At 49.1% G+C, this 17,162-nt stretch overlaps 1 protein-coding gene across 3 annotated transcripts in view; it reads left to right on the plus strand.

Annotated features, from left to right (window-relative positions):
* Nucleotides 1-17,162, plus strand: part of LOC143373269 (uncharacterized) — a 250,056-nt gene that overhangs the window by 171,672 nt on the left and 61,222 nt on the right. For all 3 annotated transcript variants that reach the window (XM_076820371.1, XM_076820372.1, XM_076820373.1), the window contains exon 6: nucleotides 9,559-9,671. In XM_076820371.1, the coding sequence (XP_076676486.1) occupies nucleotides 9,559-9,671 (113 nt within the window). The remainder of the gene's footprint in view (nucleotides 1-9,558; nucleotides 9,672-17,162) is intronic.

Here is a 17,162-nt window from a genome sequence, read left to right on the forward strand (position 1 = left end):
TCCTCCGCAGACAAAGTACCCCGAACATATTCCCGTGAACGATGGTACGGCGTAAGGGGGAAACGAGGACATCGTCTATTATTCCAAGATTGCCCTTGGCGCTCGCGGAAACAGCACAATATTAACCGTCAACTCTCGAGGCTGCCTTCAGGGATGTTGGAGACTTTTCAAAAATATTGAAAACGCCGCGGAGTGACAGTAATAGGAGAGCAGTAGTCGGTAATATACCCTGGCGGTGCACCGAGTTAAAGTCGGCTCCCGTTCATTGATCGCGGAAGAATTCAGGAACTCGAGTCCCTCGGAGTCTTCGCTGTCGAGAATCTTCCGGAATTCAGTTTTCTTGAAGAGCACTCGGATGTTCCAAGGGCGAGAAATTATGCATATTACTCTAACGCGGCTGCGAAATTAATTTTTTAATCGTACGTCGACCTCGCGTCGCCTTTTAATATAGACACCGACCCTCTGATGCAACACGACGTTCCTTGGCCGTGCAAATTTCGTCCTTGGAGCGACGTGGTCGAGGAAGCCACCGAAAAGCATGTAAAATTTTACACGATACGTATCTGCCCACCGAGGGCGCAGGAAATCACATTTAACTTTAGGCAGAACGTCTGGGAGTGGTGTACGAAAGTGAGTCCCCTTTGGGATTATAATCCAACATCCTCTCAAGTATCCTGTTTACGAGGACCGCCAAGGTAATTTCGCTTGAACCTACAGAGCACGGGCCTCGAGAGCCGAGCATCAAAAGCTATCCTTGAAAGGAAGAACACGAACCGCTCCGGGGGTACTTAATTTTCAGGATTTTCCATCGTTTCCCTGCGCTTGAAACATTTATAATCCGCGACGGGTGCATTTTAACGCAATACAAGGAACTCGTTAGTCGATGCGAGAATGCAGCCCGAGACGGCGTGAACCGCGTCGCAGCTACATTTCGAGTACTTGTGAATAAAGTCAATTGCAAAGACACACGAGGCTCCCGAAAGTATTACAAAGGAACCAGTGACAATTACCAAAGCCCCTGCATTGCGCTTCAACGATTATCATTCCCAAGCGATGATCAATCACCTCAGAGGGACGGCGAAGGTGGTTACCCACAAATTCCGCTAAATACACGATCGATCTAAATCAATTCGTCATGCCGGTGCACCTGCTCCGCTAGTTATGAGACCTGAATCAGTGGCCAAAACTTCATTAGAGTTCCGCGATGTTGGCGTAAATTGGGAACACCTGGAAGTTGCGCGTTAGCGGTCGAATTCAATCGCCGCCGTTTCAAAGACCGACGAATGGCGCGTTGAAGTGCCCGGAATCAAGTAGACATTCTTCCTCCATCAGGAATTTCGACGAACAAATAGAAACTATTACAAAGGAACAATGCTCATTGGAAGCGGAAAACAATGCCGCTACATTTAGCTAATTAGGTACTGGTTGCCGTGGTTAACCAATTCGAGGTTCCAACCTACACTCGGGCATTCCTATAGCTTCGCTTCTCTTTATATCCATCGTTATCAACTCTTCAATGAAACCAGATCGCCCAACAAATTCCGGCAGCGTCGAAGCCGCAAGGAACACGCATCCAATCTCATTCTTCATCCATAATTACATCTCTGCAGAAACCGCGCCGCGCTATAAACCCCAGTTGGCCGCAGTATCGACGAGGCAATATAACCTCATCGTGGCCCGGCGTTGTACGTGATTCGCGCTTAATGAATTCCCCCGGAAGTCGAAAAACTTGCTCGACCCCGACGGTAGCTAGTCGACAGGGGTTGGAATGGCGGGGCCGGCGAGTTCCGTCGATTAAAATCCCTGGTTTCTGGAAATTCAAGGAGGAGCAAGGGAGACCCGGTCGGAGTTTTAATATCGTAGTTTCGCGTGACGGTTTTCAGAATCGAAACGGCGAGAAAGGGGGGGGGGGAGGGAGGGCGGCTGTACGTGGACTGGGTGTGACGGGGAAGATCGTGGGATGCATCGAACTTCTTGCTTTCCTCCGCTACCACCAGCCCCTGCCAAGCCCCCGTTGCTTCGGCAATCCCAGGCAAAAGGGAGATATTATCGGTATTCTACGAGTTCGATTGCCATCCCCCCATCCTTTCTATTTCCTCCGGTTCGAGGGTTATCGACACCCTGTCAACGGCTTTCGCGCCTTCGTTGTCGGGGATGGCCCACTTACCGAATCGATTCCCGTCGAACAATAAACAAGACCTTCGATGGAAAGGGCGGAAAAGCCCGGCCGGTCGGGGTCACGGTTCCGCGAATCGTTTCCACGGCGCCCCCGTTTTCGACGGTAATTACGCCTCTGCAGGCAGAGCGCCGGCGTTTCCTCGAGATACCCGAAACGCGTTTCATTAAGAGCTCCGCGCGCTTTCTATGGGCCCCTTTCACGTCGACTTGTAATCGATTTTCCTCCGTCGCCTTCCGCCTACAAGCTGCAACCTCCTCTCTGCCTACCGCCTCCAAGATTTCCCTAATAATTATTCTTGTTGATTGATGTTCCGACGCCGCGCGCGCGCCGACGCGAGAGCTTTTCCTCCGCGGCCGAGCGGCGTGCCGGTTCCTTTTTGTTCTTCGCGCCCGCGACCGATCTGGGTCAATGTATTTTCTATTGGAGGAGCGAAAAAGCGCGCGGGGGGACTTCGATCGATCAAAATTGAATGACACCGCGGCGAAAAAAGTTCGGTCGCTGGAAATGGAACGGTCGTGGAAAATATATCTTTTTTTTTCGGGGGGAGCGGGCCAGCTGTTCCTTTTGTCGCGCGCTAAATGCTTTCTAGCGTGCAGGGTTTCGTGGACTATTGAGAGTCTGAGCTCCTGGGCGATAGTCTTTGGAATTCCAACGTGAATGGACAACAACATAGAACATACAAAATCTACTTTCTGAACAATTCAGTTACCTTAGCCCTCGAATAATTCCAACTCCCACAACCACGCATCTGCATATTACAATTCGTCAAATTCACGGTTGTTCATCCAATGTTTCCGCGCTGTTGCTTCAAACGCGCGCACCTTAAAGCGGGCGTTTATCATCTCGCTGTTGAACAATAATTTTTATCATCCACCGACACACGAGCTCCAGAACTCTGTTGCTTCGTCTCTTTGGCTTTCGTCTCACAGCTTCGAATCGAATTCGACCACTGGAACGCTCCTGGCAGGCAGACGTCTCGAGGAGCGGCAAGATCCGAAGATCGAATTCTCATCTGGACAGATAGCAGCTCCGCCGTCGTGCTGCGCACCTACAGCGATTCCTTCCCCTGATACCGCGAATAATGCCTGTCCCATCCATATCCGCGCGAAGTCCTCGTCAGGGTCCGACGGTTATTTTCCATGTTCGACAGGATCCAGGCGCTGGTTCTAGGCGTCGTTTTTCAATTTAATGCCGCGGTCCCGTGCCATTGCAAATCGGATTCCGACTCGAGAGAACCTTCGAATCAGCAGACGTTTCCAAGCACTTTGACCTTCGAGATTGTGGGACGTGTCTTCCAATCTGTTCACCATCGATAGATGTTACACAGTCCCGTCACTCTTCGGTCGATGTCGAACGCTCTTTCTTCCTTTTAAAAAGGTATTGACACACGGAATCGAGAGCTTGCCTTTCTCAAATTTCAGGTCTCATCTTTGATTCCTTACAGAAGGGGAACTGCAGTTCTATGTGACATTTTTTTCAACGTTCCAGCGGGGAATAGTTGCGAGCGTTCGAATACCAGGCGATCGCCATTTATCGAGTGGAATCGAGGTCCCCTGTGTTTCTCCTCTGACAATATCTCCGGCGACTTTCCAGAATCTCTTCCTCCCCGGCCCGATAGATAACGCGCGCCTTATCTACATCTACGTGTCGCACGACCGGCGGGAATTTTATTTTCCCTTGTTCGACGCGATCGAGATGGAAAATCCTCCGACACCGCTACTTCGAACGGTGCTTCCGGTTCGCCGGTAGCGTTATGCACGCGCCTTCGAGATTCACGAGATATGGATTTACAGTCGCCACGAGGAAGAACAAAACACGATCCGACGTAGCCCCTCCTTCCCCAAGCTTTTCTTTTCTCCTCCCTTCTCTCGCGTTCTTCTCAACCATTTCGAGCCTTCCGTTTCGCTGAAGGAACAAAAAAAAAATGAAGGTGTCCCCCCAAGAGCTATCCGATTTCTCTAAAACGACCAGCGCGCAATTTCGTTCGCGTTCGACTTTGACGTACGCGATTCGATAACCGGTAAGCCCGACGACTCTTACCGATATCTTCCCCTACGTTCCCGCGGATGCTGTCAATAAAAATGCAATTCCTAGGGGCGCAATGCACGGACGCTGCTGGGCCGTAATGCTTCGCGAAAGATTTGTTTACTTATGCACGTACGTGTCTGCCGCGCATACATCGGCCCTGCGAGAAATATGGATTCACGGCTCAAATAGAGGACGGCGAAACATATTCGGCCCGCGTGGAAATTGACAGAGCTTCTTCGCGGCCTTTCCCACCCACTCCTCACCCGCGTCCCAAGCCGTCCCCGGAATTTCTCCTGTTCAGTCCCTCTCGCCCCATCGCCCCCTTTATTTCCTTTACATCCGAACTGCCTTTCGATCAGAGGCTTTTACTTTCCCCTGCCAGCCGGCTGTCGAAGTATTTTGTAATCCCAGAAAATGGTGTATTCCGAGAGGAAACAGATTTCACCCCTGAACGCGTCCTTTATGCACGCCTGAGCCCGATATTCTTGTTTCTCGGCTGTGTATCTCGAGATTCCCGGCGCTGATTCGTCGGGATCTTGACACGGAAAACTTTCTTACCCTCGGCGGGGGAAAGGATTCTGACGGCCATTAGGGAGTGTCTAACGGTTTGCCTCTCTTGACGCGGAATTTTGATAAAGAACACACCGTCGCTGTGATTAATATTACGGTGCATCGTCTTTATCCAGATGCGATAGTTTATTACACACCTTAAAAGTTCCCGCTACATAAATCATCCTGCATTCTATTTATTCCAAGAATATACTCCGACGCTGGCTGTATTGATTTAAATACCTTCGGGAATCCACGGATAGCCACCAAATTTAATATTTATATACAGGGTTGTTTATAACCAAGACATCCGTGCTTTTTTAACTGAACCTAGCAATATATTTTCACCGAAGAAAGGACGCAGGTGTCAGTCAATTTGGAGAACCATTCTTAGCTGCCCCAGAAGCGGTGTCACCTTTGTCTCATCGACCGATTGCCCAATTATATCCCGACACACGCTCCGCCCCGTTTTCTATTATCGTCGTCGAAGAATCGCCCTGGAATAGGTAGGCTGCCGCGACATCGATAGCAGTGGCGATCGATATTAACAGCGATTCGTTTGAAATTTATAATGTGCACTGTCTAAGTCCAGCATAAATAATGCATGCCGGTCCAGAGAAAAGAAGCGGGGGAAGCGGAGGCGGCTTACCGCAACCAGACAGCTTAACGTCGCCTGCTCTCGGTTCTTTTTCCCCACCCGTTCGTTTAATCTCGCCGGAGTTTTGCAAGAAATTCGCTCGTTGATATCCCCACCCGGTAGGTACCCTGTATACCCTCTACGGGCGAGGAGCAGGCCTCGTCTCCATGCAAATAACGCAATTAAGAGATTCGAATATGGCCGAGATAACGTTCTTTACCCGCAACAGTCGCGCTTCTCCTGTCGTTTTCTTCTCTCGGTCGTGAGACGATTTGCATGGAAAACCGACTTCCGGCTGACGAGGTGAGAAGGGAAAGTCGAAACGCGCTTCTTGCGACGTGGCACGGCTCGGGGTTCTGATCTCGAAAGCGTGGGAGGAACGAACGCTTTGAGCTGGGGAACCGTTCAATGAAGTCCACGGGGAAGTCAACGGTTTTATAAGTTATAACGCGAATAAAAGTTGGTAATCTGTTGCGAATAAAAGTATGTAATTTGTTCCAATTTAGTAGACTGAACGTGGTTCTTGAAGAGCAAGACCCACCGCCTCAGATATGGCTGACCGTTTCTACTTTCAATGCATTCCTCCACGCGCCGTGCAACCGCGTCTACTTCGCGACGTTTTCCCATTCCGTTTTCACCGATGAAAGAAATAAAGGACCACCAAACGTACTCCCAAAGAAGCCTTGCATCTCGAACCAATTTGTCGCGTCACAGACGAAACGCAGTGGGAGAGGGAAATATTGTAACGGAAATAACTACCTTCCTTTGGAGTCTAGACGATACAAAGGTGATGGGACGGTTTTGAAATGCCGAGGGAAAGGACGAAGAAGAGGCCAACTGAGATGTACTGTCATCCTCTTCACGGTGAATTAATTCATCTTAAAAAGAGACAACCATGATGCTTGCGGGAAATATTTATCAATATAAGCTGGTATGAATCATGGAAGGGATTTTGAAGGGGCTCTCTCGTCTAAGCAGCTTTGAAAGATCCTTTTTTGGGATGGTGTACCTTCGTCACCGCTTTGTGATTTAAACTTTCTTCCGTATTCCATGAACAACATAATATAAGCCCTGCAGTCAAGAAATGGAGAGCTGGCTTTAAAGTTATCTTATGGTGACAGGATGATTGCTCCGCGAAACAATGAAAGATATCTTCTTGAAAAGATACTTTACTACCGTCTCTGAATTGTTAGCACTGCGTCGTTTCACGTCGCACAGAAGAAGCTAGGTTCCTGAACCGCGTATCTGTAGATCGAGGGAAAGGTCGAGCGCGAAGAGCGAAAGAGTATGTTTCGCGAGAAGCTGATTTTCGGGGTCCCCCCAAACGTGTGCTGAATCCGAATCGGATCCGTGGAAAGAAGTTCGTTACAGTAACGAACCCAGCAAACCTTCCCTCGGGTCGGGTTGTTCTTAATTTTCTTTCGAAACAGCGCCGCGCACCGACCCGCCTCCGGGAATCTGTAAATCGCTCTGCCCGTCACTCCCCCTCGCAGCGTATTGTGAAATCGTTATACTCCTTTCTTCGTAAATGCAGAAACTGCAATTCTGCGGCGCTAAAAGTAAATCCTCGAGCGGCTGAATGTTAAGGCGAATTTCCAGCATCCCGCGAAACCAGAAATTTCTCTTTTCTCCCATTAGCCTTACATTTCGCGTCTAAAAGAAAAAAAAAATAAAATGAGAGAGAGAAAAATGTATAACAACGAGAGCGTTGAAAAGGCAAGAGTCGTTTCCCGAGCGCCGTTTCCTCTCCCCTGCTTCGCGAAGAAAAGGTTATTCACCGTCTCCGAGCGCGAAGTTAAGAGCCGGTCCGCCCCTTTGTCAGCCCTTTCGATGTTAACAAGAGGGGCCTTCAACTTCCTGCAGCCACGCCAGCCTCGACAGATTTTTCGCGCACAGGTGCCAATCGATTTCTCCCCCATAAAACCGAGATTACCTTTTGTGGCGTCGTAAGCAACCGTCGCGTAAACGCTGCACCGACTCTCCCGGGGATCGGTAGAAAGTTTCAAGGTCCTGCGAGCCGACAGACGAAAGGGCTGTAACTTGATCGCGCCGCGATACATCTATGGGGGCGACTTTCCTAGACTTTCCCGTAAATCGCGCGATTCGAGATCGTCTCGTCGAATTTCTGCGACGGAGTATCGTTTCCTTTCTATAAATCAAGGACTGTTAGAGGCGAGCAGCCACGGAGATCGGTTGTCCAAGGAACGTTGAAAGTTTTCGGTTGGCGTCTATGTGCATGGCTGCCGCCGGATTGGCAGCTAATCAAATACACCGGTTGACGAAGGACCGAATGGAGGAGATTTATTGTAAGTAAATAGAATTAGGAGTTAGGAGTGCCTCGAGTAACCTCTGGCCCCGGCTGACGCTAACCCAACTACAGCTAACCTGACCTAACTAAATAATTGAATTAGAGCCACCATCGTCTCCGACGCTGTATCCGCCGTCTACGGAATCTTGAATCCACGCCCGTGCCTTCTGTTCTCGGCTGCCACCGACTTGCAGTCACCCACGCGCGCAACTTCTTCCCATCGATCCCTTATCGCCAAATTGTCTGCGGGTTGACAAGTTCCCTGCGTAACCTGGCACACGAACGGGTGCAATTCGTGATTCGTCGGGGGAGATTTGCGAGAGGCAAACAAGAGGCGACTGACGCTGCGCGTGATGAAGCCTTTCAGGGACATGAATCTAGAGTAAACTTCGTGGTTTGACACTTGTGGGCGTAGATTATAGATATCGATTATAAATTCGTCACAGACGGGGGAAGTGTTAAGTACCAATACAATTCACTCTAGATAGCAGTTGTCAGTATCAATTTTCACGCGCGCGAGTTGTTATCGAATCTGCACGCGCCTCTGACTTGATCATTAGCGATGCCCACCAGAATCGAGGAATTCGCCATTATCACGACGATTCTCAGATATCATCATTATGCCAGGTACAGCCGCTGCCCCCCCGTTCGTAGTCGGTATCCTGTTCCTTGCTTCGGTATAACTAGTTTCTAGTGGTAAATCCCCAGGGTCATCGGTGTCGTGTCCCAGGGCGCAGGAGTCATCGGTGTCGTGACTCGTGTCTCGATGTGGCCAATATTGGATCATGAAACCCTCTATCACCGGCATCGTGTTCATCTTTCGAATACCACGTGTACCTCAATTCACACATCTGTCCCTGAATAGATTCCCTCGCACTGTATAGCAAAATCCGCATCTATTTCCCTCATTTGGAAAAGCACACGATTCAAATTAAAACGCAATGTCTGCCATTTAAACCAGCTCGAGGTGCCGAAAGGTCTAAAAATTCCTCCCAGCTGTATTTAATTAAACAGGATACTCTAGACGAACGTCAGAGTGTGCCAGGACTGTTCACTTTATTTGTTTAGGGCACACCTCGTGAAAGGCCAAGTTTCTCTCCTAGGGGAGAGAGGCAGTTCAGATATCGATTCTCGCCCATTCGACGAAAGACTTCGACGTGCTTGCTTTTTAAACAGCTCTTCGGCACGACGAACGACCGCCCCGATCCCGGATCGGCGTCCGACCAATCTCGAGGAAGCGAGCAGGCTCGAACCCCACGGCACTTTTTTGACAACGCGATTTCTCCTACTGGGAAATACATGTCCGACCGTCGCTCCCTCCGCCATGGTCAGATCGTTGGCGTGACAAACTTTCCGCTCGTACAAGTTCCCCCGGAGCGAGAAGTTTCCAGTTGCAACGGATCGACACGATTCCTTTCATCGCGCGGCTCGAGGCAGCTTCTGCGTAATAACACGTCTGTACACTCTATCAGTTTCGTGGCACGTTCCCGTTTCCCGGGACGTGCGCCGTTCCCGCTGTTCCTTCGATTATCTCCCATCCCTTGAAGGGCAGCTATCCGCCAAGGAACAGGTGTATTCGTTGCAGCGCGGCGGCGATTGATTTTTAAGAATGCCGAGTCGACGTTTATAATGTATCTTCCGTAGTGTACCATCTCTGTATCACTTTCCGGAGGGGAGTCCGTAAATTTCCGAGCTCGCGCACGAGATCCAGCTGTAAATCGCGCCCCGCTGTAGGTCGCGCAATAAAAACGCTCGTAATATTTATCACGGGCTTCTTTTATTGTTTCATCGTGCAAGAACGCCAGTTTTCACGTTTGGGGGCCTCTCTGACCACACGTGTGTTTGCCTTTGTTCCAGGATAAACGAGAACACCACCAGATCCCAGTTTTTGGCATACTTCAGCTTCTCGTCCAAGGCGAGCATGTCCGTTGGCTGGCCGGTGAAAGGCGGAGATCCGGTGAACAACACTGGTAAGAAACAGTACTGCTCCATTAATCTAACGATATCCTTTACAGCGTTCCCCTGTCCCCCTTTTTTACGACACTTAATACATCCTTGGGAAATGTTAAGTCTGTAGGAAGGAAACTTTGACTCCCAGTGAAATCACGAGAATCTACCTAACAATAGGTGGATTCTCATGCACATACAGTCTCCTACAGATAACCAGCAGGCACGTAGCATATTATCTGGCAGATCAAACGTTGGTCCACTCTGAACTTTATCTCCCCCTGAACATTATGCGATTCTATCATTAACGACTGCAATTTCGTTGGTAATAACTAGGAAACTGGAATCCAACCGCGTGTGCATCAATTTCGAGCTCGATACAGTCTCTCCCAGTATGTATCTTCTATTTCATCCCCGACCTGATCAACGAACAAAGCGTCTCTAGTCCCTCGCGATACTTAAATACGATCTCGAAACTGTTCCCATCAGGGTGCCACGGTTCCAGCGGACCACTGTCAAAAGTACTCTCCCTGCCATTGTCCGCGAGCGTCCGATCCACCGTGAACCGAAAGCTCCGCGCCAGAGAAACAGGCTGGCTCTCTGACCGTCGTCGACAAGATTTCGCGCGGCGTGCACGGCTAGGATAGGCGACGCGAGTGGAGACGTTAGGAGGGAAAAGTTTCCCTAACAGACATCCTCGAGTAAGGGCATTCTTCTCCCGGGAGAAGTGAAATCCGGGAAGAGAGAGAGAGAGAGGGAGAGAAAATGTGAGAAAGGCTCGTGTTTCGAGGACCCTCGTGCCCGACAAGGGAACGTTTGCACTCGACGTTAATTCCAGAACGGCCGGGAAACCGGGCGTAGACGCTGCAAGAGGAGCAGAAGGTCGCGCGACGGGGGGGTGGAAGAGGGCCGACGATACGGTGCGGTGGACGCACTGAATTTCCTTGCGCAAACAGAGCGGAGGCGTAATTTCTCCCCTAGTTGGAACGAAAATTATGCCAGCTTAAGTGCAGGACAGTCCGGGCTTAACCGAATAAGGGCAAACGGGGACGACAGTCCCGGGGTCCGGGAGAATTTAGACGTGACCGGGCTAAAAGCGATAACGGGGCGAAGCCAGACCGCCGATCCCGCAGGAACTTCTGCGAATCGCCATTTTGAAAAGTGGTATCGCGATATCGATACCCACAGGGGCTCGGTCCCCTACCCGCGGCCGCTGCACCGCTGTACGGTCGATGAAGGCTGTCTCGACCGAAAATTCGGTTACTGGCTGGGCTGCGGCGAGCAGAGGGATAATAGCCTTAACGCTCCGCGTTGCCGATTCGTTCGCCTCGGCGGGGCGAAATGTCGGCGAATTACCAGGTAGTAATGATTACTTAAATGGTCGTGCCCATAGTGAATTGGAGAACTGTGCAACGTGAACGGTCCTCTCTGGAGGGGGAGCGAGGGTGGACCGTTCGAAACCGTCGAGACGTGGAGTTCTGGAACTGGATGGTTAGGCGAGACAGCGGTTCTCGGTCTCTATACGCAATTTAATATCAATGAGAATGGACAATGATAACGACGGTATAGTTCGAACGCAATGTACGGCTGTTTAAGGGAGTTGGAGGTTTAAATAGCAGAGGTTTAGCCACGGTCACACGTCGGAGTGGTTCAGCTCTGTGTCGTGAGCTGAATCCATATCAGTATTCGTAATGGGGGTGATACGTTATTTCAGAGGCAAGTGGAAAATCCGCATGGAAATTTTGCATTAGCAGAACGAGTATCGAAATAACGTTTCGCGCGAAAGTACGTGCTCCAATTTGGCTGATATTTCTACATATATTTTGGGGATGGGCTTTCGCACGTTCTTCGATTAATTCTAACTGGATAATGTTTCCCGGTATGCTCCACTCTAGTGCATTAGCGTATATTTTGCTCTCGCGGAGCTTTGTACTCGAAATAGTGGTGTAACAACGAAATAGGTCGTTTCGGTATTAATTTTCATTGCGAGGCTGCTTTTGTAGCCAGGGGAAGCGGGTAGTTTTAATCAACCCCTTTAGAAGTAATCGGTGCTTTTATAAATCCGAGTTTCGAGCAGAGAAATTTCGCTGTATGTGATTGAATTTACGTCAAGGCCCACGTGACTTAGAGTAGGCATGGTTTTCATGCAACGATGAAATTTTTATTAACCACAGGCACGACGGGTACAACGCCAGCATGTCAGGTTCCAGCGAAGTCAAAAAGGCTCGATTTACGGTTTTAATCGATGCGTCGAAGGATATGCATCCGATAGCGGCGCCAATTATCTCTCCGTATTGTATTCCGCATGCATATTACTTACACGCACGTTGCACCGCGCTGCGAGAACAATGAATAATTTATAGAGGCCGAAATTGAGCCTTACGCCACCGCCAACCGCACGCGATCGATACGCCAGATTATTAACACCGCGTCGAATTGCACTTCATTCGAAGCACGAGATATAAAAAGCGAGAGAGCCGAGGATTCTGCCCGCACCTTCCATCGCGGGGACCGAAAAAATGATCCCATGACGAATCGACCGGTATCTCGGTCTCTCGTTACATCGATATCACGTTTTTACGACAGCCCCGTCCCACCTTCTTTTACGTCTTCCTATTTCCCGGAAATGGCGCAGCGAGCATGTGCCCATTCTCCGGTGGAAGCGCGATTCGACACGCAATTTTGCATCAGCCCCCCCCCCAAACACGTCCGTAGTTATCACGATTAAACGAGTCGTCTGTCGCTCGGAGATCGTCTTACGCAGTGTGTCGTAAAAGGAATTCCGTAGCTCCGTACGTAGATTGAAAGTCACCATCGGTATCGGATGCAAAAGATCAATACCGTTCGACGTCAGACAGAACTGAGCAAACATTCTCGGCGCGACGCGGGAGCATGATATACCTCGTAGGGACGGAAGTAACAATAATTCCCTTTACCGAGATAAAGGGAGAGGCATGCGGCACTTTAATATCTTGAAGTAGCAATAAGAAGGCGCGCGTCTGATAAAAGCATGCTGCAACCACCGCGTATTATTCATACACACGCGTGCCGGTGCCCGCACACACACACACACACAGCCGACCCGACGTGCATCCAGCTATTTCGTGGCCCGCGTCATACGTTTCCAAGGAACGGATTTAAGGTTTCCTTTACGGCGGCGTAGACGGTGCTCGGATGCTTCTATCGATAGGGAGCAGCGGCGTGGCGGAATGAAGGGAACACAGGAGGCAGGCAGCGCTCCTCGTTTTACCGCTCCGGAGTAGCAATAAGAAAGGTAGAGCGGATGAGTCCGCGGTGGTAAAAGCAGTCTGAAAGCTTCCCCTGCAGCCCGTCCACGTATAACGAGACGACAACGATTCTCGATTATCCCTGGGAGAAAGCCCGGGCCCTTCCATATGCGCGAGACGTACGATTCCGGTAGACGTGACTCCACCCACCCAGATGAAGCCCCTTTTTTGGCACCGTCGAAGACTGGCTCCCTTTATTGAGGTTGCGGGAAAGGCAGAAAGTGGCACGGGGGGCGGGGGGGGGGGGGCGAGAATGAAAGAGAAACGAACGGAAATGTCGCGGCCGCTCGACAAACAGATCAATCGCGTGATTTTGCCCCTATCCTGGGAATCTGTATCCTTCTTTTCTTCTTTAATTCAATCTCGGCCTCTTGCCGCCGAGACACCCACCGACCCCTTCCGTCAGAATCGTATAAAAAGCCGTTTCTTCGGTGGGCAACGGTCGGGGGAAGGGATTCGGTGATGCTTGGAGTAATATCTCAGGCGCACTCACGGGCTGACGCGTTCCAGTGGTATAAGTCAGCACTCGTCAGACCGCCAGGAGTGAAAGATCATTTGGTAAATCGGGATTGTTTTTCGGGAGAAGCCGCCGAAGGACGCGGAGATATTCGAGGGAATCTGCGATAGCGGGGACCGAGGTGGAAGAAAAACGAACCCCCGGGGGATTGACAAACAGATCAATCGCTAGGTTTTACGTATGCGATCCTCTTACCTACCGATTTGCTCCAGCCGCTTCGGGCGGCTCCATGGCTACATTTGAATGCGACGCTAAGCGATCCCACGTAGCACAAGGATATGTAATACGGTTACGTGCAATTTAATGAGAGAAAAGAGGAAGGTTCGTGAAAAAAAATTTGAAGGGGTAGTATCACATGGTGAACGATAAAATTGAATAGCTCTCGAGTACGATATTAACGCGAATCATTCCCTGGGGAAAAATTCGCGAAGCTTTATGCTTTTTCAAGCGGTCCATAACTTCATTTCGAGAAGATTCTGTACCTATCAGATTCACGCGGCTTCTTCTCAAAGCCGGGGAGGATATATTTCTCTCAACACGCGCTTCTTTGGCAGGTTGCTACGTAAATGCTCTGCCACTCTTTCTCTCTCTCTCTCCCTCTCTCTCTCCCTCTCCGCTAAAAGGCTGTCACGCCATGACATCTGTCAGATTTCATTTCCAGACTTCCCCCGCGGCTCCCACCGTTAACACATCCCGTAAAGAACATGGAGAGGCTAAAAAATGCATGCTCGAAGGGTCCTCTTACATCGGATCGAACGCGGCGTATAATTTATTCCCAACCGTCACCGTAGCACTCCGCTACGTTTGCTGAAAGAATTTTTTCGCTTGACACCGCGTAACTTTATTCAAACACTGGTCACTGATAAAACCGGATGCCGAATATTTACTGGACCACGAAGCATCGATAACAGTGGAGTTTTAGGACAAATATGTTGTATCGTCGGAAAACAGACCCCGGGTTTGATCCATTCGCTATCGAAATGTTTGCGTATCAATAAAACGGAAGAGGAGGGATAGGAGAAACTTGCATGTGTGCAGAAGATACAATGTAAACCGCGTTGCTTGTCAACATGAAACCTGTATATCAGAATATATGTAGCGGTTTACATTGTATCTTTCGGATAGCCTGCCAAACGTTCCCCACGTATTCGAAATTAAAAAGGTTTCCCTCGTGCGTGCGGTGCACGGTTCACGCGCATTCGGACGCATGAAAGTTTGTGAATTGAAAAACATTGATGGGGAAAATAATATTCGTCTATCCCGACTGCCACTTATTGTTAGATAAATGACTTTTTAATGTTCTTTTCTTCCATTAAAAAATATGAACCACAGCCTATCATCGTTTCACGAACACGTCGCAGTAGTATAAGTAAACGATTGGGAATCATTCTGCGATTTCTAGTCCAAGTAGTTGAAACCAATGTTGGTCAGCCCATTGATAGGAATCACTGAAATCACTTCGTCTATCACTTGCGCAATTTCTGGCATAGTTGTCGAGTATACTAAACATTCGCATTATTCATTTACAGTATTTATTCCAGACAAAAGAAAACGTTGGTACAAAAGCATACTGAAAGCACATTTATAAACACCATTACCGGTCAAAGCCTTCGCCTTTGTTTCCTCTAGAATCATAAATAGAATAACCTTGAAAATGCGAGAGATTACCAAAGAAAGCAACGCCGATAGAATTGTGTAAACAGGAGAAACCACACAATTATAGAACATTTCGTTCTCCGTGTTTGTTTCGAGATTAAAGAAAACTCTCATCCACTGCTAACGTTCTTGTAATCGTTCCAATTTCTCCTTTATTTCCTCTTTACCTTATCCCGGAGCAGTTTCCTTTAAAACGGTGAAGTCGAGTCGAGCAACTTCCTCGCTTGTCCCAAGTCGAACATTTCCGCGGCAGTAATTGCGACTATTTTCGCAAAAAGATCAGCCAACGGTGTCTTAATTAACATGTCGGTCAGACGTTGAAAATTCGGCGCGCCTCCCATTAACTTGCCCCGCAAACTTCGCTTCGTGGAAACGCGTCTACTCGAAGAAAAACACTGGCCGGCGAAACGAGCAGTTTCCCCTATCCCCTTTTCACGTCGCAGACACCAGTGGAACGGGAATTAAGTAAATTATATCTGAAAATTCATTGAGTTGTGAATATCTGAAATCCTTTTGTTTCGCCGTCGTCGGGCGACTTCAGCGACGAATCGCGCGATCCTCGTGATAAAGGGGGCGCGAAGACAAACGCGGAGAATCCATTTAATTACGACGACATGTTCAGCCGCGATAAAAGGCGAGCGAAACGGAGTAAGGAGAAAGGAGGAATGGAATTAAGCGCCTTCGGACGCGAACAATTAGGTGGAAAAAGAACGAGCGCGATTCGGTGCAGGAAGCCGAAAGGATGGGCTCGACCGTGAAAAAATATGCTAAAGGGCGGGAAAAAAGGACTTCCGAGGACGCGCAGGGGCATTATATAAATTCAGAGAGCCAGCAACTGGACTCGCCCTATCTCTAATGGGTCCACCCATTATGACAATTGCATCCGTCGGATATATAAAACTAAACAAAAAAAAAAAAAAAAAAACAGAGGAGAACGAGGGGACGGACACGAAGCGTAACGACGATATGCTTCCATTCTTCGTGGCGAGAAGAAAACGACGACGAAGGCACTGTTCAGCAGGAAGACGCTGCTCCAGGGAAATGACGTTTTTCCGCCTAAAAATCCCGGTTCGAGTCACGGTCGAATCATTAGTAAAAATATTAAACCAACAACCTCGAAGCTCGTGTGAATCAATGTGCCAGGTTTTCCGCTTTGACAGGGGAAGAAGAAAGGGAAAGTTACTTTTTCATTTGGTATCGAGCTCTTGCCGCTTTCAAATTGATTTATACATCGTATGGTCCGCATTTGCATACCCTTGCTGCGCTGCCATTCGACGAGGGAAAAAATAGGGAACAGCCAGACGTCGATTAGTAAATATCGCTTTGCTGGCTGGGAAATATTTGTTTTTGCCGTCCCGACGCAGCTTCTCTCTGGATGCCGGTGTCGCTCGACGTTCCTGGAGGACTGCTCCTAAATTTGCTCACGGTTATGCCAGTCCGTTCTCCGGCGAACGCAACAGCACCAGGCACCGACGATAAAGCCGTGATTCACGTTCCACGCTCGGCCGACGTTCCCCGCGCGTAGCCATCCTCCTTTTTTCTCAATCATCGTGGCGCACTTTAACTACCAATGGCCGTCGAGCCGCGCCAGTCTTGCTCCATAACTTTCCGTAATGTCTGCACACGGGGGCTGCGCGATTAAATCGCGAACTGATATCGGCATAACGGGAAATTTACAGCGACCACTCCGCGACATTCCTTCCCGTGTTCCATAAATTTTAATTGAATGTCTGGCATAGCGCGGGCACGTCTCCATCTCGAGGCTCCTCTTTCCTTTGATTTCAAATGCGGTTGCCTCTGTTTCAGAGTGATTTTAGCACGCGTGACTGAAGGATATCGAGATTACGTGCGTAATAGATTATCAATTGGGAAAGTTTAGTATTTTAAAAGTAACGTAAGTGTAATGCACGTGTATAATGTAGCTTTTGTAGCTGTTTTGTACTGGAAAATATTTCAATAGACAGGAATTTTATTGCTTTATTCGTGTCTGCAGGGAACATGAGGAGTTTTAAGTAGGATTGACCAGAGGGTAGTGCTTTAAATTATGGTAACCA

This window comes from Andrena cerasifolii, chromosome 9 (assembly GCF_050908995.1).
Source record: "Andrena cerasifolii isolate SP2316 chromosome 9, iyAndCera1_principal, whole genome shotgun sequence".
NCBI classification, from domain to species: Eukaryota; Metazoa; Arthropoda; class Insecta; order Hymenoptera; family Andrenidae; genus Andrena; species Andrena cerasifolii.